General features: G+C 42.4%; 3 protein-coding genes and 2 long non-coding RNA genes across 5 annotated transcripts; 2 read left to right on the plus strand and 3 right to left on the minus strand.

Annotated features, from left to right (window-relative positions):
• The first annotated feature begins 100 nt into the window (after window positions 1–100).
• LOC135613198 (uncharacterized) lies at window positions 101–4,986 on the plus strand. Its single transcript, XR_010487242.1, has 3 exons — window positions 101–328; window positions 483–609; window positions 4,597–4,986. It is a non-coding gene; the product is annotated as an uncharacterized LOC135613198 (long non-coding RNA).
• LOC135613196 (uncharacterized protein At5g39865-like) lies at window positions 1,765–3,670 on the minus strand. The gene has a single exon (XM_065110283.1). The coding sequence runs from the start codon at window positions 2,866–2,868 to the stop codon at window positions 2,173–2,175; it is 696 nt and encodes a 231-aa protein (XP_064966355.1). The 5' UTR covers window positions 2,869–3,670; the 3' UTR covers window positions 1,765–2,172.
• Window positions 4,987–5,002: 16 nt separating the features above from the next.
• LOC135613197 (uncharacterized) lies at window positions 5,003–8,280 on the minus strand. The gene is made up of 4 exons (XR_010487241.1): window positions 8,126–8,280; window positions 7,676–7,999; window positions 6,572–6,736; window positions 5,003–6,410 (listed from the first exon to the last, which is right to left on the minus strand). It is a non-coding gene; the product is annotated as an uncharacterized LOC135613197 (long non-coding RNA).
• A 4,357-nt stretch (window positions 8,281–12,637) lies between these two features.
• Window positions 12,638–13,884, plus strand: LOC135611926 (protein G1-like7). The gene has a single exon (XM_065107571.1). It carries the CDS (start codon window positions 12,866–12,868, stop codon window positions 13,538–13,540), a length of 675 nt encoding a protein of 224 aa, XP_064963643.1. The 5' UTR covers window positions 12,638–12,865; the 3' UTR covers window positions 13,541–13,884.
• A 5,544-nt stretch (window positions 13,885–19,428) lies between these two features.
• LOC103986072 (ferritin-1, chloroplastic) lies at window positions 19,429–22,885 on the minus strand. Its single transcript, XM_009403949.3, has 8 exons — window positions 22,471–22,885; window positions 21,959–22,042; window positions 21,807–21,867; window positions 21,621–21,708; window positions 20,965–21,026; window positions 20,803–20,868; window positions 20,199–20,262; window positions 19,429–19,740 (listed from the first exon to the last, which is right to left on the minus strand). Exons 1-8 carry the CDS (start codon window positions 22,794–22,796, stop codon window positions 19,694–19,696), a joined length of 798 nt encoding a protein of 265 aa, XP_009402224.2. The 5' UTR covers window positions 22,797–22,885; the 3' UTR covers window positions 19,429–19,693.
• Window positions 22,886–23,896: the final 1,011 nt, after the last annotated feature.

Raw genomic sequence — 23,896 nt, forward strand, 5'->3', positions numbered from 1 at the left:
CTCGAGCATCACCCGCCCCGAAGGCCTGAAGCACTCGCTATATAAAGAGGTTCCGCTCCCCAAAAATTCCAACTCCCCCCCCCCCCCCCCCTCTCCCACGAAAAGAAAAAGAGGGTTAACTATGGCGGACAACTTCCAGAAGCAGCCCCTCTGCTCGCTCGTCTCCGACGTCGAGAGCCACCATGGCGGCGACCCTCCCCGCCTTCCGTGCTCCTGATTGTTCCCATCCGATCTCTTGCGTTATTTCGGTGGATGAAGGAATCGATTTCCCCTTCGTATTTTGAGTCCGATTGCAGCTACCGCGACGATTCCGATCTGTACTGAATTGGTAAAGCAAATGTTCGGCAGATGATGCTTTGAAGTTTTTTAGTCCTTTTGTTTCTTCATCTTCCTTCGCTTCTTGCGATCCATCCAGCTGATGCTGATGGAATCCAAAATAGAACTTCGATTTATGGCCTACTTATTTCTACGGTACTCGTTAGATGGATTTCATGGTTGAAACCAAAGCGATGGGGAAGAATGGTATCGGCCTATGCGTCGTGCTTCGAGAAGCAGAAGGAAGTTCGATGAAACCGAAGCCGAGAGTATTACGATCGTGGGGATTCACAAGTATGTTTCGTATTTCCTTTTTAATTTTCGCTGGTTTTGTGATCTGCTGCATGCTTCGGTTAGCAATTCAATTTTATGCATCTTGTTATTCGTCTTCTCTTTGATCTGCGGGCACCATCTCCACTAGTCGCTCTAGTGAACAGACATAAAGGCAGAGAGAGGCGAGTTCCAACTTACACGCTTGATTTCAAACGGTTGTTATTTTGACACATACGACACGCCTAAAACCCCAATTATAGCACGGTCCCTCCATCGTGGTCTGCAAGGGTAACAAGTTACAAAAGGTTCAAAATTAGATGGCGGAGTGTGCCAGAACGCGGCACAATTCCCATGCCAATATGAGTGGGTCCCTCAAGGCAAAGCGTATGAAATGAGGAGGCCCCTCCATCGTCACCAATCCGGTCGTCGGACGGGCTCGACCCGCGAGACAAATAAATCAAAAAGAGAGCAACGGGGCCAAGCTCCCAAGAATAGGAAGCACGAGCCTCCACCCAACATGGTTCATCATTGTCACCATGACATACCCATGTGGCCACGAGAGTTGAGGCCCATCTTTGCGGCGTCAACCAGTAATAACGACGGACAGCGACTCCACTGCAGCGGTTTAGACTTTCTCACCGACCCCCCCAAGAGAGAGAGAGAGTGAATCTGCGTTTCATTGAGACTCGTTAAGATTGAATGATCCATAAATTGGGGTCATGAAGCGTGATTGCTGAACCATTCGATTAGCTCTCTAAAAATACGAGGGGAGTGAGTCTGGAAGTGGTTTCAGTTAACAAGACTTGCATTTAAATAGTAAATGACTTCATTGAAGATGCACAAAAAGGGTAAGGGCACCAAATTTTGGCTTCTCCAAGGAAATTTTTGTTTGCCGAGAACATACAAACTCGGCGTACCATCAATCCGGGAGTGGAGTCTGGCGGGGCGGATGATAATTGCGTAGCTCCAGACAGCTGCCATTGTTGTTGACAATGGAGCACAAATTAGGTCAGAACCACGTTCCATCCATGTTCCTCTTCCTAGCCAACTATTTTGCTCCTCCAAAAAACATTGTAGATGCATGGATTTTACTCATGCTGCCAATAGAAATCTTCGTTCTAGATCGAATTGACGAGAAAAGAATAATCAAGAACAAAAGATGCACATCACGAAAACTATGAAACTTGGGAGCATTTAGACTTGTGCCATGATTGGGCAGCAAAAGAAGCAGCAGAAGAAGAAAGATCTTGGAAGGAAGAAGGAAACTCGACCGTCATTGTTAATGTCACCCTTCTCGTCAAGGGTTGTCATCATCATCCATCGACTCTTTTTTTTTTTTTTTTCTTCTTCCATTTCCTTACTATTTACTGTTTTCCTGACCGCCGGCGTCCATTCCCAGTTTCAATCCACAACTTAAACGCACTAATTGATATGCCTAATTTACAATTACATTTTCCGGCTAACTCTACCAACAAACACAAGGAAAGGGTACAAGAAAAACCTTCTCCTTTTCTTCTTCTTCTTCTTCTTCCAAAAAGAATGGGGAGAGAAGCGACCTCCCCCGGCCCTGCGCTGCGACGTCGATCAGAGGGCCACGGCGCAGCAGTCGGGGCATCGGACGAGCCCGTTCTCGTTGCACTCGGTGCAGGTCCGGAAGCCCCCGCCCTTGTCGCTGTATCGCTTATGGCTGCCGCTGCACGCGGCGCAGAGGACGAAGCGCACGCCGCCGCAGCCCTCGCAGGCGGATGCCACGGTGGGGGTAGCGGCCCCCTCGATGAGGGCCTTGAGCTCGCCGGACTCGTGAAGGCGGCGGATCTCGTCGGCGCCGCCGAGGCAGCGGCCGGCGAGGAAGACCTGGGGGAGGGTGGGCCGCTGGAGGCCCAGGGCGGCCTGGAGCTCGGCGAGGAAGCGAGAGTCCATGGAGAGGTCGCGCTCGTCGACGGCGACGCGGAGGCCGCGGAGGATGGAGCGGACGGCGCGGCAGTCCTCGAAGGTGCGGCGGACGACGCGGAGGGAGGTGAAGTAGAGGACGACGCCGCCGCGGCGGGGGTGGCGGTATGGATCGGAGACGGCAGAGCGGAGGGCGCGGAGGGCGGAGGAGGCAAGGCGGGCACGGTGGAGGATGCGGCGGAGGGTGGGAGATGAGGAATGGGCCGCGTCGTGGTCGTCGCGGAGGATGGCCTGGAGGTCCCTGAGAGTCGGGGAGGAGAAGGTTGGGGAGCGGCAGACGGCGCCGGCGGCAGCGGAGGATCGAGCGGTCTTTACCCACGGCGGCCACATGGGGAGGTGGAGAGAGAAACGTTGGTTTGTCGAGAGACGCGAGAGGGCGGAAGAGAGGGAGGCAAGAAAAGATGCGGGCTTTGTCGCCGTCGTTTGGTTCTTTAAGTAAACCAACTATTAATTAATTCTGGATTGTCCTTAGTTTTGTCTATAATGTTATTATTAGTGATAATAATAACAATAACAGTATTATTGTTGTGATGGAGATCGGGAAGGTACAGGAAAGGCCGGTGTCGCAGCTTTGCAGTCTTTTTAACCTATTATATTTTGATCTTTCGATGGCGGAGATTCCTCCCGATATATACATGTATTTATAACATCCGAATTTAAACGGGCACGGCACTACAGGCTCCCGCGGGGTGAGAGATCAGATGCCGTGGGCGGAGACACGATCCTCCTTGGCCCCACCTAAAAAGCTTGAACAGCAGGCCGCCTCCGTGTGCATTGATGGGGAGAGAAGTTGTGGCCCCCACTGCAGCCGATACAAAAGAAGAACTACCTTTGGATTGGTCTTGTAGAGTATCCTCCGATTAACCTCTTGTTGGAAAACGGGGTCCGGTTCCCACGTCCTGATCATCCCTTGGATGATCGTTTTTGCATGTCATAGACTCGTGATGATCGTTTTCAGATGGCATCACTGTTCATCAAAGTCTGGCCTTCACACTGTGATTAACGAATTCGCTTTGATTTCAGAACATAATGTCATTACGCTAACCATTTGCCGAGACAGAGACCTCCTACCGATTAATATACGGATACAAACAAGTGTCATGGGGGTTGGGAGTAGCAAAAGTAGAACAATTACTACATAAAAGTTGTATTTTTTGCCGGTAGTAAAGGGAATTTAGGTAGTTGCCATGCCCCGCGGATTAGGACGATGGTTGGTAGCAATAATCTAATTATTTGGGTGGACCACGAATACCTTTTTAAAACCCATATATACAGGGATGATAGTTAGTAGCAACAATCTAACTATTTGGGTGGACCACCGATACCTTTTTAAGACCCATGTATACTGGCATCGTACCTCAGCCTTATGAGAGGGACATCAAGTTCTTTATGGGAAGGCACATCCGACTTAGTAAAAGAAATACATTTCATTGTCTTATTAATGATGCCCCCCATGATATGATGACATCCACACCTCACAGCACACTGATTGTTATTCCCAACTAATGAATTTGGTGGAAGAATGGGAAAACATCCTCTTACGTCCAAAGGTTTGAGAGGAAACGCTAACATACGTGGCATGTTTTTTTTTTTTTTTTTTTCAATTTAATCTTCTTTGTTTTTTATTCAAAACATTTTATTTTACCGCTAATAATTATCTTAGTCTTATTTGAAAGATACAGCAAATTTCCAACCGATCGAATGTGGTAAGAGACTTGCACCACGAGAAATGCACTCCACATGACACTGCATGTAAAGATCCTATTCAACCAAGGAAGGATGTGGAAGAAACCTTGCTCCCGGATCAACGCATTCCACATGCTCCGTGGACTCTTCTGCACTGATCTGGAAGTCGACATACCCATTTTGTGATTGCCTAGCACGTGCTTCTATCTACCTTAAATTTGGCTGGATGAGTAATTGTATGTATGAGCTTAGCTCGAGGGCAATACAAAGGGAAAAAGGCAGTTTGATCAAATTAGTTGAATTTTACCACATAAATCTCCATGGTTTGTTGATCATATAGGATGGATTACCTACCTCCTCACTCTTTTGTAGGTCCGAGATGGCCAAACTCGTGATTTTGAACCCCTGACAAAAGGGGGGGGACCGCCACCTCGGCGATACCGCTTTACTATTTCGACCACCACCAGGATGCAGGATGCAGGATGCAGGATGCCGGATGCCCATCCAACTGCAGGAAACATGTTATGTGGTAAAGTAAGTAAATCATGTACTCCCTTTGATAAAGCTGTTGACAACTGGTCACAGCGATGGCCGTGGAAGTGGCAGGCACGATCCCTTCCAACCATAAAACTCATTCAACTCAAACGTTATCTCTGGCTGTTGGCTTCTTGAAAGAAAGAAAACCTGCATGTAATATTTGTATACACAAGTAAGTCTCCACGTCTCACCCCCTTCCCCAACTGATCAAGCACGTCATCATCCTCTGCAAGTATTCTTCACGAAATCAATAACACGTCAACTTTGTTTCCAATTTGTACATATCTTTTTAACCGTAGAACATGTTTATGTAAATCAAAGACCCAAAGAGCATCATGACGTTCAACTTTTATGATATATTGAAATAAATTTAGATCAAGCTCAATGGTTTCATAAATGTCTATTAACACTATGTTTTGTGCATGTTAAAGGTCCTTAAACACTGCATGTTTTATATTTATCGATTCTCTTAACACTGCAGAATAACGGAGGATAGCCTTAATCTTGGTGACAAGATTCCAGCAAAATCTCTCTAAGAATACATCCATGAACATATATAAAGAATATGGGAAATTTCTACCAGAAGCACAATCAAGAACACGTTGCAAAAAGCCTGCAAAAGCTGAGGTATAAAAGAGAGACGCTCAATGACATCTCAACTTTCTCATCTGTTACGATCAATAACATCAGCTAACTTCCTCTGATTATTTGCCCAATCAAGAAAAGGAATTCCTAACTTGTCATGTCCATCTAAATGAGATAAATCAATATAACCAGTGCTAAATCAGCTACTATGGATGTTGAGAACACCAAAATCTGAGAAACTGAGTTAACAAGCAAATAAAAAAAAATACTAACAAGCATAAAAACGTGCAGATCATGTGAATAGAAGGAGGTGCTTTGATGAACAATGTAATTCATAAATATTCAATATGGAGCAGAAAACATGGATCTACTCTATACTGGCTAGCTATCAGTTAGATTACTTCACCTACATGCCTCTGCAGCTCTGAGAATAAGACGGGATTTATAATTGCAACCTGTTATCCATCTTAGTGAAATAAATCAGTAGATCAACTACTACAACTGCCGAGAACACCGTATCCAGAAATTGAGTTAAGCAAGTATACAAACGATATAATATGGTACAAGCACAAATACATGCAAGAGTTATGGAGAACAATACATGAATATACTCTGTAATGGCTTGCATAGATTGGTTACTTCACCTTGATGCCTCTCCAGCTCTGAGGATAAGACGATGGCTTTCTAAAGTTAGACAGGTTTCACCAAGATACCACTCTAGCTCCATGAGAAAAGGCAGGAATACATAAGCAACTAAAAGGAAAAACCATTGCATGTCTCGTGCTTTATTTATTTCCGGTGAGGACATGAAAACTATGCAACTTTGTAATTGTTTAACCTTCCGCAGGTAAGTTTTACTAAATCTTTGGTCTTCTGGACTGGAGCATCGACTATCAAAAGGCACCCCCATCGTGGCAACTTCATTATGATATGAACCACCTTCCTACTCATCCCCGGTCTGGGAAACATGTGAAGACCGGTGTAGATGCTATAGGCATTTAGTTCCTCGTGCTTGTGACAGTGAAGAAGCTTCATCGGGTGATATAAACCAGAATTTACCAATCCTGAAAAGCATGATTAACATAACATGCATCAAATGATCACAAGACCATCATACATTTCTTTAAAGAATGCCTAGTAATTAATTTCACGAGTGTGGAACACTTTCAGAAGCACACAATGGCCCCTGACACTCGAACATGTTCGAGTGAGAGTGAGAGCTAACCTTTCAAACTGAATTGGTTCATCCGGCATCTTAGACATAGTTTCTTGGTACACTCTTCCGGCTTTGCAAGAACAACATTGCTGACAGCATCATCATCAACAGAAGCAGAGGACAGGTCGGTAGCTTTCTCATCTTTCACACGATCTTAGCTCCTGTCTTCTTAGGCTGTAAAATGAGGCACCTCATACATATTATCAACAGAATCAGGTATCTTCTTTGCAAATTTGTTGATGAATCAGCGACTGGGATTATACAAATGTCTCTGCTCTTTCTTTGGATGGAAGCGGGCATTACAAACTATCCTAAGGGTATAACCTTGATATCAAGTAAATGATATGATCCAAACAATGAACAGGCAACTTGGTGTCATGTGACGAAGACAAAAGTTTCGAAAAAAAAAAAGTGGCCAATGAAAAGGAGGAAATATATATTATACACATTTGATGTTGGGCTGACAGCCCATAAATTCAGCCCATTGCTCATCTCATCTTAATCTAATCTTAATTAACATTAGGGGGGTGTGGTGGCTGCGTTTTGGAGATAGAAAAAAAGTATAAATAGGGCAACAACGTGGGAGAAGAAAACAGCCACGGGATTTCGAAGAAAAAGAGAAAAACAAGGCAGAAAAGGAAGAGAAAGAAAGGGAAGAAGACAAATCTACAGAGAGGTTGTTCTCAATCATCTAGCAGTGTTCTCATCTCAGGTTAGATCAAATCTACAGTAGACTCTTGCTGTGATTACTTGGGGAGGTTTTAGATATTGTTGACAGTGACGTGATCCTTGTATCTCAGTTATTCTCTTGTGATTATTACTAGGGTTTAGGGCAAGAGATTGAGATTTGTATCTCAGTTATTGTCTCGTGACTATTTGATTGTGATTTCATTTAATTCCGCTGCATATCATGGTCTTCTAGTATTTGTTCATATACAAAGGTTATTTCGCTTTATATCCCTATCGTTTGACACAAATAATTAATGAAAACGATAATTCTCACTTACTGTCTTCGTTCACCATCATTCTTCTTGAAGCCATTGGAAGAAACATAAGCACCGTCTTCACTTTAGTGAACAGAGAAAATATCCAGAGAGAGAGAGACAATTTTACCTGTCTTTGATGATCCTAGGGCGTGAAGAGCAGATATGAGAAACTGGATGCGGCGAGCCGATGGATCGTCTCCCTCTTATTCACGGTCGGTTGTGGGCTATGCAACTCCTCGTCGATCTCCGACAGCTTGTCGTTCAACCTTTATGCCATTGGTCTGGTTGTTTACCTCGTCCATCGCAGATGACCCCCGCTGCTGCCAAGGAAATCGAGTCAGTCCCTGTTAGCCTTCCACAGTACCGCCTTTTCTTGCTGTTGATACCTTAACCTCAGCACCCACAGATCTTTGTCTCTGATTCGTACACCGCACCACGGTGCCCTAAACCCCTACCGATCCAGGAAGGACCAGAAGCAAGAAAAATGGAAGAATCATCACGAAGATCCGCTGACCCTAATCCCAACAAGATCGCGATGGATCGTCAGAGAGGGCGAGAGATGGGAAAAAAAACGTACCGGCAGATGGGAGTTGGGGCAAGAGGGAGAGATTGAGCAGAATCGCAGCTTTATCATCGTTTGATTTGTATTTCTGTTCCAATTGTTCAGGGTTCGAGGCGAAAGGATGAGACGAAGCTCAATGGAGCGACGGCAAGAACAGCGTCCGCCGTACCGAGGGCCATTTATACGGTAGGAGAGTGGCTGAGAGCGCTCGAGTTCGCGATCGCATTTATATGGTGTCTCTCGTTGAATTGTGGTTATGCTTTGTGTTTCCTCAGTTCTCAAACAAAAATTGAAATAATTTTTTTTTTGTGTTTGCTTTTAAAAGCTTGCCTGCATAATCAGTGGTGTGTTTGATATAGCATTTTATTATTATTATTATTATTATTATTATTATTATTATTATTATTATTATTATTATTATTATTATTATTCTTGTTTTCATAATTTATTGTTTCATTCGTTGAAATTTTATTTGGGTCGACGTCGATCAATGCCACTCCATTATTCAACATCGTTTTATCGTCTAATGTTGCTCAATGCCATAGTTCATCTTGTGACGGCTGTAAATCAACGAAAAAGGAAAACATCACTTAATAAAGAGGAAAACGTTGCTCGATACCACTTACCATTGGATGTCACTAAGAGCATTCTCTCACTACCCATTAATTCATAAGATATAAAAAAATTTAAAATCAAAATAAATAAAATAAAAAAATTATTTAAAATAATTTTATTTTATTAAATTTTGAAACTTAAAAAAATATTTTACACGTGTACAAATTTTATAAAATAGAACAATAACTAGTGATCCTTGAGATAACTAGTGAGTGGACCCTCCTCAAATTCTAGATTGGGGTATCTTACCTTAAAACGGGCTAAGTCGATTTTATACTCGAATTGATACGAGATGACTCTTATCCTCTCTAGGCCTTTTTTACACCCAACAAATACTTATAATCGACAATCACCTCCTCCCGATACTTTGGTATCATACGTCACTCAACCTCCAACTATTCTCTCATATCTCGAGGCAACCTATTGGCTATCACAACTTGCTCGATGAGCTTTGAGTTCATCCTCCATAGCTCGTTTATTGCTCTAGACTTATTTCAGTTGCTTAGCGAAGTTGGCAAGGCATTGCTCAACTTCCTTAAGTAGTCAATCTCGAGTTTGTAGTAATATACCTCGCATTTGTATTAATATATCTCGCGTTGACGAATGTCACCCCTCCACCCACTTATAACTTGAGGTATATTAGTACAAACACGAGTAGTATCACTTTCCCTGTGTTAGACAAGCTTTTATACCTAATTGTAAAGGATAAGAATGAAGTTTGCAATAGCCTTTCTAGTCATAAAGAACATGAAAGAAAACTGTGATTATCTTTCTGATAATAAATGACAAGAATGAAGCTTGCGATTGTCTGTTTTAGATTTTCATCCACATGGGTAAATTTCTGGAGGTGACATTCGTCTTTTCCTCATTTTATATAGGCACCATGTGGTGGTGACGTGTTGATTGATGATTAGCTGACAATGTATCCCCTATCACCTATTATTCCAAGTCACTTATTTTTTTATTAGCTAAAGCAGAAGATCTATAATAATTAATCGATCAAGAGAATCCATCCCATATCACATCTAAAAAAATTATATTATAATGAAACATTTTTATTAATCATATTATAATAATAATCATAATTTAACATTAATTATAAGATATTTTATTTAATTTGATAATATCATATAATGTAATATTTATCGAGCTAACATATGACTAACTGTACCGGAACTGTGTGTGTTGGGCAGGTGATAGTAACATTACGTATGCACGCACATTCTCCATCGGAGGCATTGTAGCTGGAGAAGCAAGCACTGTTATCCCAGTCGCAGATGACAACAGTCGAAGTGAAAAGGCAACATTCCAAAAGGCAGACAAACGGTTGCAATTCTTTCTCCGGTCGTTGAGAAACCGAGGCAACTAAGGCTGTGGGAGTTGTAGTCTATCGAGGGGAAGATGCTTGTGATCGTGTTGCTTAAACGACGAGTGGTGCAGCACTGGTTGGTGCCAAAGCACCCCGTTCAGAAAAGTTATCTGACAAATACTACCATTTTGGTGTGTTCCCTCCGGTAATTCTGATCTCTCTGACGAGACTAATACGAAACAGTCAACAGGAATCGACTTTTCAAGCTCCACTTATTCCATCTGAGGATCCAAGGTGGGAGAGAGAGAGAGAGAGAGAGAGAGAGAGAGAGAGAGACGGGAGTTTGGGATTTAAAGTAATGGTTCAAAGATCCGGACATAATCAAAATATGCTTCAAAGAGAAAGAGAGAGAGAGATGAGATGTCGTTTAATCCAATTTGTTTTATTATGATAGATTCGAGGAGAGCTTTTCTTCTAGCAAATTTTGAGGAAGAAAAAAGAAAAAGGCCCGAAGCTTATCGAGCTCCCCGGAAGGGGTACAGCCATCGGACGACGGTAAAGGCAGGAAGGGATGATATGATATACCCAAGTGGGCACGCATGACTGTAACGCGTCGAATGTCCGATTCGGCTCTGCTTTTTGTGGACAGGGAGATGAGTCTTCGGTGGGGGGTGAGAAAAGCGGAGGGACGGGGCGTGAGAGGAAGGACCGAGCTAAGCGTTGGGCTGCTTGGATTGCAGGCGGGAAGCACTACCACCGTACGGCTCCTCACACTTTTGCTGCTGCTGCGCGCATCTTAAGTGGCAGTGAAAGGGGTCCCCATGTCGGCGGGTAATTGTTGACGAGTAAAACGTATACGAAAACAAAAGGATTCAGCCATGCGGTGCAGAAGACGTCCGGATTTGGTACCTCCCTACTAATTAAACACTTCGCTTCTCACTCCAATTTTAATTGCCAAGTTACAAAACAGTAACGACACCCACTTTAGTTGACATTGTCCTTGTTTGGTTCTAATTACGTTCAACCTTACAAAATTGAAAGAGAGATCCATGCATCCGAGGAGTTATTATATAGTAAGATCTAAATATCGTTACTTGTATAATAAACGTTTGGGTGAGCATCTTTTGCAAACCTGACTATCATCACCGTGCATCCAACTTACGATATCATAAAGTTTGATCCACTCGGCCTCGTGTTGAGGCATCAGTTGCAATGACGATGATATGTTATGAGATATTATGATAAAACATTAAAAGTAAAGAATATGATACCTTGATTCAGAGGACGATGGCTCTCGAGGCTGCATATGAAATTATTATTATTGTATGACGATAAGAAGATGTTAGGATGATGATGATGATGTGTCAGTTTGAGATATCACGATAAAAACACAAAGTAAAGAATATATAAAGTGTTGATTGGGAGGACAATGGCACTGGTGGCTGGCTGTACATGAAATCGTTATCCTCGGTGACGTTACCAAATATGCACGATATTAGAGTAAAACCCACCATATCTAATCTCTTGTGGAGCACCAAAACCTACTCTCTTTAATCGATCCACACACACCTTGGGAAAATAAAAAGGCTGACAACAACAAATCAAACGAAACCTCAATCGGCACGAGAATTCGAACTCCTCATCCATATGGATTGAACTTTTGCCTAACGATTAGGTATCAGTTGGGTCCACGGCAACTCGAAAGTCTTCCCATGATTGATGTGACTGATAGTTCAAGGCGACCTTTTTGGCATGAAAAAAATGTAAACACGATCCGGATTCGAGAAGAATGAATGATTCAGATGGGTAGTTTCTCCTGGCAAGCAACAGATCATCGGAGAATCGATTCTTAAATGCAATGTAAACATCAACCCACGTATGCTGCTTCCGAGGTGGTCAATGAATGTTAAGGATGTTGTCCACTTGGTGATAACACCATGATGCTTGTACTACGTAAAAAAGACATCTCTCTCTCTCTCTCTCTCACGATTTTAATGCAAGCAAGCAAGCTTTTGATATTTACAAAAGTGGTAAAATGAGATCCATGCGGAGCTCAAGTCAAATAAAAAAGTATGGAGTTTTTTAGGGTTCAGAATTACTCGTCCGAAGCCTTGGATTACTAACTATCTACGCTTACGCCGTCGCTCTCCATCTTCAACTGGTCTGCCAACAACAAGTGTATCTATCTATCGGATAGTTTGCATGATTCATTCTTCCGGGCGCTTAATTTGATTCGACAGTAACTTTAGCTTATCCTGTAATAATTAATGTTGTTGAGCGTTATCACTGGGGCTAGAGAATCCCATAACAATATGTAATCCTAATATGTTGATTTGACATCCGTGGAGTAACTTGTCCGAATTCTCTCGAGTCTAGTCTACTTCAGCTCTCATCCCGTCAACAACTTCCGATTACGACGTATCACAAATTACAGATAACTTAGTTTAGGCTTCGATATTGATATCACTATAACAAATAAAATCGAGGTGGCCATCAGAATATTCTAATGCGATGGCCAAAAATAATAGGAGAGATGACAAGCAGCTACTCATCCACCGCTGCTAACACAACTAGTGTTGAAACGTCACTCTTTTTGTTGGTGACGATCGAGAGTAAGAAGCAGCACATCTCTGCTTCTCCTCTCCGTGGCTTTGCATCACTGTTACCAGTCCGTTCTAGGGTGCTGACCGAGGGGCCACCACGTGAATTCCTTCTTGCCTCCTCTTGGTTTTACCCTCCCCCATCTCCACTTTTCTCACTCTTCTGTTGTCTTTCGTATTCTTCCCCATCCCATACATCCATATCTCCCTTTCCTCTTCCGACGTCGGTGCATGGATTCGACTGCACCGGAGGGCGATCCCGTCTCGCCGGAAGGCGATGCCCCATCCCCTTCCTCCGGCGCCGCAGCCGCAGCAGCGGTCCCAGTCGGAACGGCGGACGCGAGGGCCCAGGCGTCGCCAGCGCCGCTTAGCCGGTATGAGGCGCAGAAGCGCCGGGACTGGAACACGTTCCTGCAGTACCTCCGGAACCAAAGGCCGCCGCTGGCGCTGGCTGGGTGCGGCGGCGCCCAGGTGATCGAGTTCCTGCGGTACCTCGACCAGTTCGGGAAGACGAAGGTGCACGCTCCCGGGTGCGCTTTCTTCGGGCGGCCGACCCCGCCGGCGCCATGCCCGTGCCCACTGAGGCAGGCCTGGGGCTCCCTGGACGCCCTCATCGGACGCCTCCGAGCGGCCTACGAGGAGAGCGGGGGAAAGCCTGAGGCCAATCCCTTCGCGGCTCGCGCCGTCCGCTTCTATCTCCGCGAGATCCGGGAGAGCCAAGCCAAGGCCCGCGGCGTCCGGTACGAGAAGAAGAAGCGAAAGCGAGCGCCAACTTCAGCCGTCCGGGACGCAGGCGACGCTTCTTCGTCTGCTGCCACTGCCGCCGGCGCCACGAGTGGTGGCTCAGGGTCGGACGCCGGGGAGGGATCCTTTACTGCTCAGCCGGGTGGGTCATCTATCTCTTGATCGAGTTGTTGTCCTCTTTCTTTGCCGTTTTTGAATGCAGATGTTGATGATGATCATGGTGAGTAAGTTAGGAAGAACCACAAGGGTTGAGTTGCGGTTGAATTCGGGCGATCTTCTTTCATACAACTTTGTTTTGACTCTGAGCTCAGCAATCAATCAAAGATTTCATGAAAGAAAAACAGATATTGCGGTGTCCTCTCTCTTCTACCTTTTTATTTTTGTGTTGACGGAGTGCTTCTTTGAATTATTATTATTATTACTATTTTTATTTTATTTTTGTTTTGCTTTTTTAATTAATTGTGTAACGCTTAGATGTTTGCTTTAGAGTTTAATTCGTTTGCAGATACATTTTAGTAGTGGCGTGATACTCTTTCACCACAGGCCTCCAACTGCTTTCCATCTTTTTGATAGCTATGCGCTGTCTTGAAATCCGAATGCTTCATCTGTTGCATATATAAACTCCGATCACTTCAATCCTTGTTATATGTATGCTCCCTCCGGCAAACTTCCATCTCTTCTATGCTACCCTAAGGGTGCTTCAAAAACCTGATGATGATGATGATGATGATGTCGTTAGATCTGTCGCCTCATTCAGAACTTTCTTGTGATCCGGTGACCAGTTTGCTTGGCTCCTTTGTGGATGATTTGGCTGCTACTCCATCTGGTTTTTTCTTCTTGCTCTTCGTTGCACGATTTAGTAATTTTCATGGAATACTTGTTTCATTTATTATGCCTTTCTATTGATGAGTTTGCTTCCTGCGTTATGGAGCAGACAACTCCACTGTAGGTTTGATCTCAGGCTCTCTTTTTTTACTTCTACCCCATATGAGTGAATGTTAATACTCGCCCTCCATTATTTCTTCGGAATGGCAGCTCCACACGAAACGAAAGAACACTAAAATCAATCGACAACTTCTCCTATTCATTCCTGGATCTTGGCTTTCTTCTCTTCTTGTCATCGGCAGACATGACTGACGGGAGAAGTTTGAAGGGAAGCACCCACACGTGTTCTCTCTCTCTCTCTCTCTCTCTCTCTCTCTCTCTCTCTCAAGGCTTCATCCCTAGCTCAGACTTGCAGTGACACCAGTCTCCCCTTCTCTCTTCCGCTTCTTCTTCTTCTTCTTCTTCTTCTTCTTCTTCTTCTTCTGATCGCCACCAGTTCCAGCTGCCTTGCTACTCTACGCACTAGCTGGGTTTCCTGTTTTCCCTTTTTGGTGTTATGTGTGAGCAATTGCAACTCTTTGACCAAGAACCACTCCAACTCGAGCAATTCTAATGATCTGCACTGTACACAGTACATTTTTCTGCACTGCTCACTCTGAACTGCTTTAGTTCTCATGGCAACCTCTTTACCTGCAATTTTCGCTACTACTGGCGATGGGCCTCCTCTGGATCAGATGTCATCACAAGAATAACAGTAAAAGAAAGAGAAAGAATAACAGTGAACCTTTCTCCCTCGTAGTGGACCAAGTCCTTGGAATACTTTTTTACATTTTATAATAGATTTTGAAGCTGAGCCGAATCATTTCGTTTGGCTTCTCGACCCCTCGTATCTTTCGGCTACTCTGCCGCAGCTTGCCATCAAAGAACATCAATTTCTCTTCTTCGTGATTAGGTATAACAAGACTGGAAAGTGCAGGTCCACTGTTTGCTCAACCATTGCATCATCGAGACCAAAATATGTGCATCATAAATTAAATGTCCGGGTACGTACGTCTATGAGAATCTCCAACTCGAATGTCCGTTTCGAGGCTACCGCATGAGGAGTTCCTTTTATTATTTTCACTTTGTTAAAAGAAGAGAGTCAACAACAAGAGTGTGAAGCCGTGATGTTCCCAGCATTTGGTTCGGCTACCACTAAATTCTACATAAGATAATAGATGTCTAGATAATTCAATACCATCCAGATAAGTGGAGAGAAGGGCATACGTTCCGGGGCAGATATCCACGAGCCTGTCAAGTCCCTGCAGGCGATGGAAACCTTTCATCCGCTCGAGAAACGGCTTGCGCTGTATCCCCATCACACCCCGAAGAGGTTACATGTATGAGGAGAGGGTGTTACGTGTTGTTGTTGTTGCTGCTGCTAAATGATGACAAATACACCACCACTGGACCAATCCAGTCGTTGTCTACGCTTCGCATCACCCTGGGCAGCATTATCATGCGTGTCGACCCTGATGAAAGGAACACACATATACCACTGACGCATTGGCTTCCACGTACGTGACGCCGTTCCCGTTGAGAAGAATTCCTCCTGTCATGAACAGCAAGCTTACACATCTCCAAACAACAACAAGAGAGAGCGAGAGAAAAAGAAAGAAAGAAAACAATGAAGCGACATGATTGGTTAGGTTGGATCCTCTTCAATTATTGTACGGGCTCAGACCCTTAGCATTCATATTCAAAAGAAAAGTGGTTCTCCCAGAAGTGCAAGGTGGGGGCCGTCACAGCTAATGCCCATGATTAGAAAGAATCATCCAGCTCTCCTGTGATATAAGCATCTGATGATCACGATCGATGCACAGTGGTGGCGGAGGACAAAAACTTACCGGGCAAGAAAGATGCAGAAATTAACATGGAAATTTGATCATCGACAAGAGACGTGCGTGTCATGGACGATTGATTAACCATTAACCTGCTCCATGCACGAGCCCTTTCATGATGATGTGGGATTGGTTTAAGATATGGAGAACAAAATATAGTGGGAAAGCCACTTCTATTTCGTGTTAGATGCATGCGTCTCTCAGCTTCTTGGTTGCGCCTAATTCAGATGCCACGCTCGCTCCAGCGGAATATGTCTTTTTCGTAAGCCAAATTTATGTTGTGCATGAAAAATATGCATATCCACGATTGAAATTACATAATATGGTTTGTTTTCTATTCAGCTACTCATTATTTTTCCTTTTATCGTGCTTATTGAGTTGGAACGTAGGATGGTACTCGGTTTGATTGATGGTAATCTGAAGCACAGAAGCGTAATATTTAAAAGCTGTGCTTTTGATATGTTCATTAATGAATGATGCCCTTTGTTTAGTTAGCTAGCTAGCTAGCTTTTTGTATGTTTCATCGAAGAGTAATGGTTTTCAGGTGATAAAAGTAGATAGAATATAAATAAATACCTTTCTCGGAGAGACAAATGTTGTTTGTATGATCCTTTGTTATATTTGTTGGTGTTCCAGTATATATGAGAAGCACTTTTTCTTTAGTAGAAGAAAAACCATTGGCTTCCTCGGACGCTTGTAGGATTGTGCATAATTCTTTTGAGCTCAAGCGAATCGGACATACGAGTCGTTTGGAATTCGGTAAATGCTAAATTTTCCAAACTCAGCATCTTTGAGAGAGTCAGTTAGATGTATTGTTTCCTAATTTCTTTATAAATGAGATCTAAGCAATGAAATAATCGTTTTTTGGCTTTTTGATGTGTGAAATATGGATACCACCGAGGGTTGTTAATTAGGATATTACCAAGATCAGAAATCAATTAGAGAAACTTGCATGAGCAAGAATTAAAAATAAATAAAATGATCGTTTGAGAAAGGTTAAAAGAATATATATATATATATATGTGTAGAGAGAGAGAGAGAGAGAACACAAGTACAGATAAACAACAGAGAGTTGAGTGGGTTTCGTGACAACTATGAACTTGTGAGGAAACTTTAATCCGATTATGACAGAAAACCTCGATTCACTCAGTCAAGTAAAATGAAGTCGTGGTGGTAATTAGGACAGCACTTTTAATTTTCTTATCATGAACAATTGATGGATTGAAAGAAAGTAGGGTCATTAAAAGGCGCATGCATGGTGTGGTCATTGAATTTTGCTTTCTTTTAACATGTTTCAAAAAGCAAGGGTGAATTAAGACACTGATGTGGTTGAAGGTAAGTATTGGAACCAAAAGCAGGTTCTCATACTAAGTGGTCATCATGACAAGGAATAATTTGGCAGAAAATTGAGATACTCTTTGTCCGAACTGCAACTTCCAGACTGAATAAGACATACACCATCGTCCTTCCCTCACTAAGAAGACCTAACTCACAAGGATTTGAATGCGACTCCTCCTCCTCCTCCTCCTCCTCCTCTTCTTTCTATAGCAAAGATTTTTTGATTCATTACTGGTGGGGTCAGTCTACTCTGCAAGTGATAGGATGCTTTCAAATGACGAATCCATGTATCCTTGGTTTGTGAACATGAATGCCCCGTGAAAGAGGAGGTGGTGAGTTTTGAGTTATAGCTTCTGATGACGAGAGGAAATGTTCGACTGAGAGGCGGAAGAAGAAGAGCAGGGATGGATATGGAGTGGGAGATGGGAACAAAGCTCAAAGCAGCATCTAATCATAATGCAGAAGAAAGGTGGAAGCATCCAAAGCGGGAATGATGATCACGTACGTACGCACGCTGTGTGATGCATGTGAACTTGCCGTTGTCGTTGCTGCTGCCGATCATTTTTTTTACTATATATGCACGGGGGGTCATGCCACCGATATTACTCGTTTCACACAATCCCAGCGAGTACCAATTTCGCGAAATGGAAAGATATATATATATCAAATTGAGGAACCAAATCTAACCATCAGCTAGCTGAATCCCTTTCTTTTATCTTCTAGTACTGAGCGAATGGACCGAAGCGCTGAAGCCCTCTCCTAACACTAGTGTTGCTCTGCTAAATCATGCTCCACTTGAGTAGTTGTATCCTAAAAAGAATGTACCGGGCAGCAGGGATTTCACGAGACAAATGACCGGAGACACATATGACCAGTCTGCACAAGCCACATCGGGCAAAGATTTTGGAAGAAGGTAATGTGTGAAATTGCAAGTTCTGCTGGACGAACGTCGTCAATCAAACTTGACACAGCGGAGCCTGTCGTACGTGGTGGCCTGTGAAGATTAGGGTTTGGCTAAGTGGATGCTGCTTGATACGCTAAAAATCTTCTCCAAGGAAAAAACGATGTTGTCCGACGACAGAGGGTGACGAGGAAAAGAAGATGGGAAAACCACAGCCCATTGTCTCTCTTCTGGTTTGGCTGATTGCCACTCCAATTTACGGCAGGCGAACAGATGAGGAGTGAGGTTGAAAGGACGAGGAGGAGGAGTAGGAGGATCATCCGTGAGAGGAAGTGAATCATTTTTTAATGCATCCATCGAATCACACATGCAAGTACTTCCCTTGTTTTCTTTCGAATCTTCCACCATCTGAAAACGAGATCGCTTCTTCATATATATGATGGATGGTCCCTCAAGGCAACTTCGCTGTAATACGATCAGAAAGGGAACAGGAAGGGAAAGTGGAAGAGGAACGAGAAGGAAGGTGTAGCGAGATCAATAGCCTGTCATTGGATCGGGTTCTACACAAAGGGGTCCTTACGAGTGCTTCGTAACTTGCAAGTTCCCAGTTGTCGATGTGCGCCGCATCTACCTGCCGGAGTTGGGCCGCGACGTGAAACACGGGTCGCATAGTTACGTATTAGAGTTCTCCAGATGGGACCCACGTGTCATGTCCGAACCCCCTAACATCCCACGAACAAATTCGGGTATGAAGAAGAACAAAATTGAAATGGCCCACTCGAGTCCCAGATGGGCTGGCACGTAAGAAGCACGGCCCATTTCAGGTCTGGGCTTTTGTTATCAGGCTGGCCTTCATGGTTGAGCCCGCTTGCGGCCGAAGCTTGAGAGGTTAATCGAAAGGACGTTGTTCTTGGTCGTGCAGGTTTAGCCGACTCACATAATATATTTGGCACCAAAAAAATCATTGGATGATGCTCAGATGGCAGACCTCCTCGATGGTTAATTCTTTCAAAGAGCACGTGACCTCCTTTCCTAAATGTCCATATCGACACCATCGAGTTTGCAGTTGCTCAGTCATGACTCACGCAAGGCAAAACACGCATCAGTGTCATAAGTTAATTTGACCGGCTATTGCCAATGTATTAGATTCGATTCTCTGATAACATATCCTAACATCAAGCAATAATGAGCATAACCAACCATCTTTACCATTCCATGTAGACCAAGACATAATACATAAAGAAACTACCTGCTTCTAACACATAAGCTTCAATTACTTCCATGCCAACAAACAGATCGAAGCTTCGAGAAAAGAGACCTCTACCACAACCACAACACCGAAATAGAGCCACCCACATCCTTCCTTCAACCTTATGCAGCATCTCCCTGAAGGAGCATCTGGTCAAAATGCCAAACCCCTGCAAACATACATGTATAGTCGTAAGACCATCATACTAGCTTTAAATATGGAACTAACCGTCTTGTCTGTATGTCGATTGAGAATTAGAATGACAAATTAATCGATTATATGATTGAATTCAGGTAATCCCATTCACATTCCATTCCAAAACCAAATAAAATTACAGTTCGAAGCTGGAGTCTCAATCTCAGTTCCACCTTAGGAATTATCTGCCTTCTTTCTAACTAAAACCGAATACATTTATACACTTGAACTAACATAGATCTAAAATGAAATTAACATAAAAATAATATATATATCGGTTTCAAGAATATATAAATAAATGTCATAAGTAAAAAAACAAAACAATATACTATAGATATCAAATAATAAAATATTTGAATTCTGATGCTAACAACAGAATAAATATCACCAAAAGCCTCATACAATAGCCAATATTAAGATAGAGCATCTCACCATGTCCTTTCCCGACTCTTCTCAACTGAGCAACATATTCAGATATCTTTTTAATAGCATCCACCTGAATATAGAAGAGAAAAACTAAGAGCATTAGTGATTGAAGAACTATAATCACATTATGTAGTTTGATCAGACAAAAAAAAAAAAAAAAAGTCTAACTAACTTATACTAGATATCTAATTAAATAATAGTGCATCTAATCACCAGATAATTCAATGTATTATCATTCCTAAAAACTATCGGATCTTCTCATCCAAAAGAAAAGGAAAAAAAAAGTAAAATCCATTTGAAAAGACTATATATCCAAATGGTAACTACTAACAGTTAGCAACGAATGCAAAAAACACCCAGCTAGTTAATCTTTTTATTTTTTATTTCTTTTGGTTAGGATCATAAGACAAACCAAGGATGGACATTGTAACCACTATTTATTAATGGTTGAGGACTTAACAGCAGTATCAGAAAAATAGCAATATTGGAACTATCAATTAAATTTTGCCCTCAGTTTATATTATAGTTCCAAAAGAAACAGAACATGTTTGAAAAAAATGGAATTCAATAGCATCAAAAATCAAATATGGGGATAAGAAAAGTGTTTCACCTGTTCCTCAAGAAATTCACTCTCGATAAAATCAGTCAGCTGAGCGTCATTGCATCTGTCAGCAACCTGTGCAAAAATTTGTGATACAATGAAGATTTGATATCCTATGCTGGTAGTAACCGCCAAATAATGAAATAGTCATCATAGGTCAGCATCACTTACACTGTGTAGATTAAGTAACTTCTCATTTGTCAGCTTCTCAAGACACAACGCCAATTCCATTGCTAAAAAAACAAAAAATTTGCTGAATCTGTCATTATAATTCAAGATACAATGCAGTATGATACAAAACAAAAAAGATAATGAAGTATAATGGAAACTGCTACTTCTGAATCATCTACTTAATCAACAATCTTAAAGGAACATACATGAAAACAAAAACAAATACATCCGGAGAAGATCACCAATAACTCAGGCAACGTTCCAGTTCAACCATGTTAAAGGAGGCATTTAGCTCCACAAAAAGAATGTCCACTTAAAACGAACAGAAGTGTAGTCAATAAATCCAAAAAAACAGTGAAGCATGCATACCACATAATTAAGATAATTTAATCAGGAACATGTAGACTATAAGATCATCTATGTAATAAAAATATAACCTTGTTTACTTTGTTCCTCTTCTTGGCCAATGATTTGTATTTAAAAACAAAAGCTTTCTTTGGATTCCCGACAGCCACAATAAAAATAAGACTCGATGATGGAGTAGATCAATGGTAAAGTAGTTTGTCCCATGTGTCATACTTTGTTAAAGATCTCCCTTTTTATAGGCACCTAAAGAACAGAGTAGATTCGTGCTCGGTGTCCAAAGTAAGACATACCGTACAATGCATCCCCCTTCTCAGGGTGATCGAACTCAGAGGGCGGCCTACAAATCAATTGGAGCATCACTCTTCCTCCACGCTTGTTCTGACCGCACCAGATTCAGTTTCAATCATCACAAACCAGAAAGAAAGAATAGAAGATACTAATGACGGAAGAAAAGAAAGAACAAAGAAACTATTTACTTGGTATTCCATCAATTTCTCTGCGTGAACCCGTTCCTCTTCGCTTGATTCCTTGAAGAACCTGAAATAAGCAGACACAGGACGGATCTAAGCAATACATAACTAAAGAGGAAGAAAAATAAGAACAAGCACTGGATTTCAAAAGGACTTACTTGGCAAGGCCTTTCAGCGCCACGTTGTCGCGATCGAAGTATGAGAACAGGGCATGATATATGTACGAATTGTTGTATTCAACACTGAAGGAAAAACAACACAGAAAGACCAAAGGATTAAGTCCATAGTAAATAGAACTGACCGCACAGATATTGTAGAAAGAGCTAAAGGAAAAGACAGTAGAAAGGAATCGGGTGAAAAATAGATCCATTTGCCAGAAAATGCGTCATCCGAGAAGAGAAATAAAAAGGGGTAGCACTGGAAAGAAACTAACATATTTTTCTCTCAAAAAAGACCCCAAAAAGACGTGTATAAAGAAGAAGAAATACCAAGGGAAGAAAAAAGCGATCCTTCTTTATACAAAAGACAAGAGCTTTATGATTTCTCCAGATTTCACTTGACATTAAAAAAAAATAGAAAATGGAGCCAAGAAGAATAAGATGAAGTTTGAGAGAAAATAACATAAAAACAAGAAGAAGAAAAAGAAGAAGAAAAAAGAAAAGGAACCGACTTGATCTGTTCGTTAATGGCAGACTCGCAATCATCGTCGTACTTCTGACGGGCGATGGACAAGCCAGGGGCCGTCGGCACGACGGAGAGCTCTTTCTGGATCTCCTCGACGGGCTGAAACACGACTCCCGTGATGGCCTGGTCAGAAGGGGCGGCGGCGGCCACGACAGATGCGCGCCTCATCATTCCCCCCGGAGATCTAAAAGGAAGAAAAGACGCAGAAAAGGAAGGGTGAGGCCCGCGCAGGAGGGCGGCAGGGGAATGCGGCGGTGAGGCCTCAGAGGAGGCGGAGAGGAATGCGAGAGAAGCAGAGGCCTTGAGAAGCATCGTGGTGCTCTGCAAAACAAAAAGGAACAGGAAGAGCAGAGCTGAGGAGAGAGAGGAAGAGGGATTGACGGATGAGAAGACCGAGTAGGGTTGAGGAGGTGGGGGGGGAAGATATATAGAGAAGCAAAGGGAAATGGATGCGAGAAACGTGGACGGTGTAGATCAGTGGGGGAGGAGAGGTGCGTGTGGAGTGCTCGTGGTCGCCGCACGGAGATCCCACTCCTCTGGTTTTGGTGGTTGTGGTTTGGTAGATTCTTTCCTCTTCGGAAATATCAGCTTTTCTTCTTCTCTTATTTTTTAGTGTTTTTGAATCTTTTAAACGAATGTGTTTCTTTATTTTTATTTGTAAGAAAGTTAGATTTAAAAATTACTTAATTCAATTATTGTAGCAAGAATAAAAGAATTAGCGTTTCTAAAAATTAAATCCGTAAGAATAATAAACAAGTCTTGATCGAACAAAGTTAACTAAAAAAATGTGTCATATGATTAGGTCTCGAGAGGATATAGCACCCAAAAAAACCAACAAAATAGTTGATGTATTATGACTGGACCTTGGAAATATGAGTAATTCTTTTCGTGAGCGGATTATTAGATGTTGAACTTTTAATAAAACATGTTATATATATATAATTATTGCACTTAATCCTATTTTGATCATGGCATCTTGGATTCAGGATCGGATCATATCAGTGGGGCCGAATAAATTGGGGAATAATAGACCGATTTTATGCAAGTCGCTTAGAACTGACCTCCTAAATTGATGGAAGAATTGGAGGAAGGATGTGTGCCAGAATAAAGTTGGATTAAATTGAAAGGCGATATGGATGATGTGCAGCACATAAACCATAAACCATCATAGATGCTCAATGTATGTTGCTCCATCGTGCTCACTGCTTCGTTAAAATAATTACAATCGTGAAGGGCACTATGTCTTCTCGGTGCCTTTCTCTGGTCAATCAACCTGGATGTTCATAGACTCAATTTATTCTATTATCTTTTGGAATGGAACGGTACCAATATATATATATATATATATATATATATATATATATATATATATATATATATATATAAAGTATAAGAAGAATATAGTTGTAATG

This window comes from Musa acuminata, chromosome BXJ2-5, assembly GCF_036884655.1.
Source record: "Musa acuminata AAA Group cultivar baxijiao chromosome BXJ2-5, Cavendish_Baxijiao_AAA, whole genome shotgun sequence".
In the NCBI taxonomy this organism is placed as follows: domain Eukaryota; kingdom Viridiplantae; phylum Streptophyta; class Magnoliopsida; order Zingiberales; family Musaceae; genus Musa; species Musa acuminata.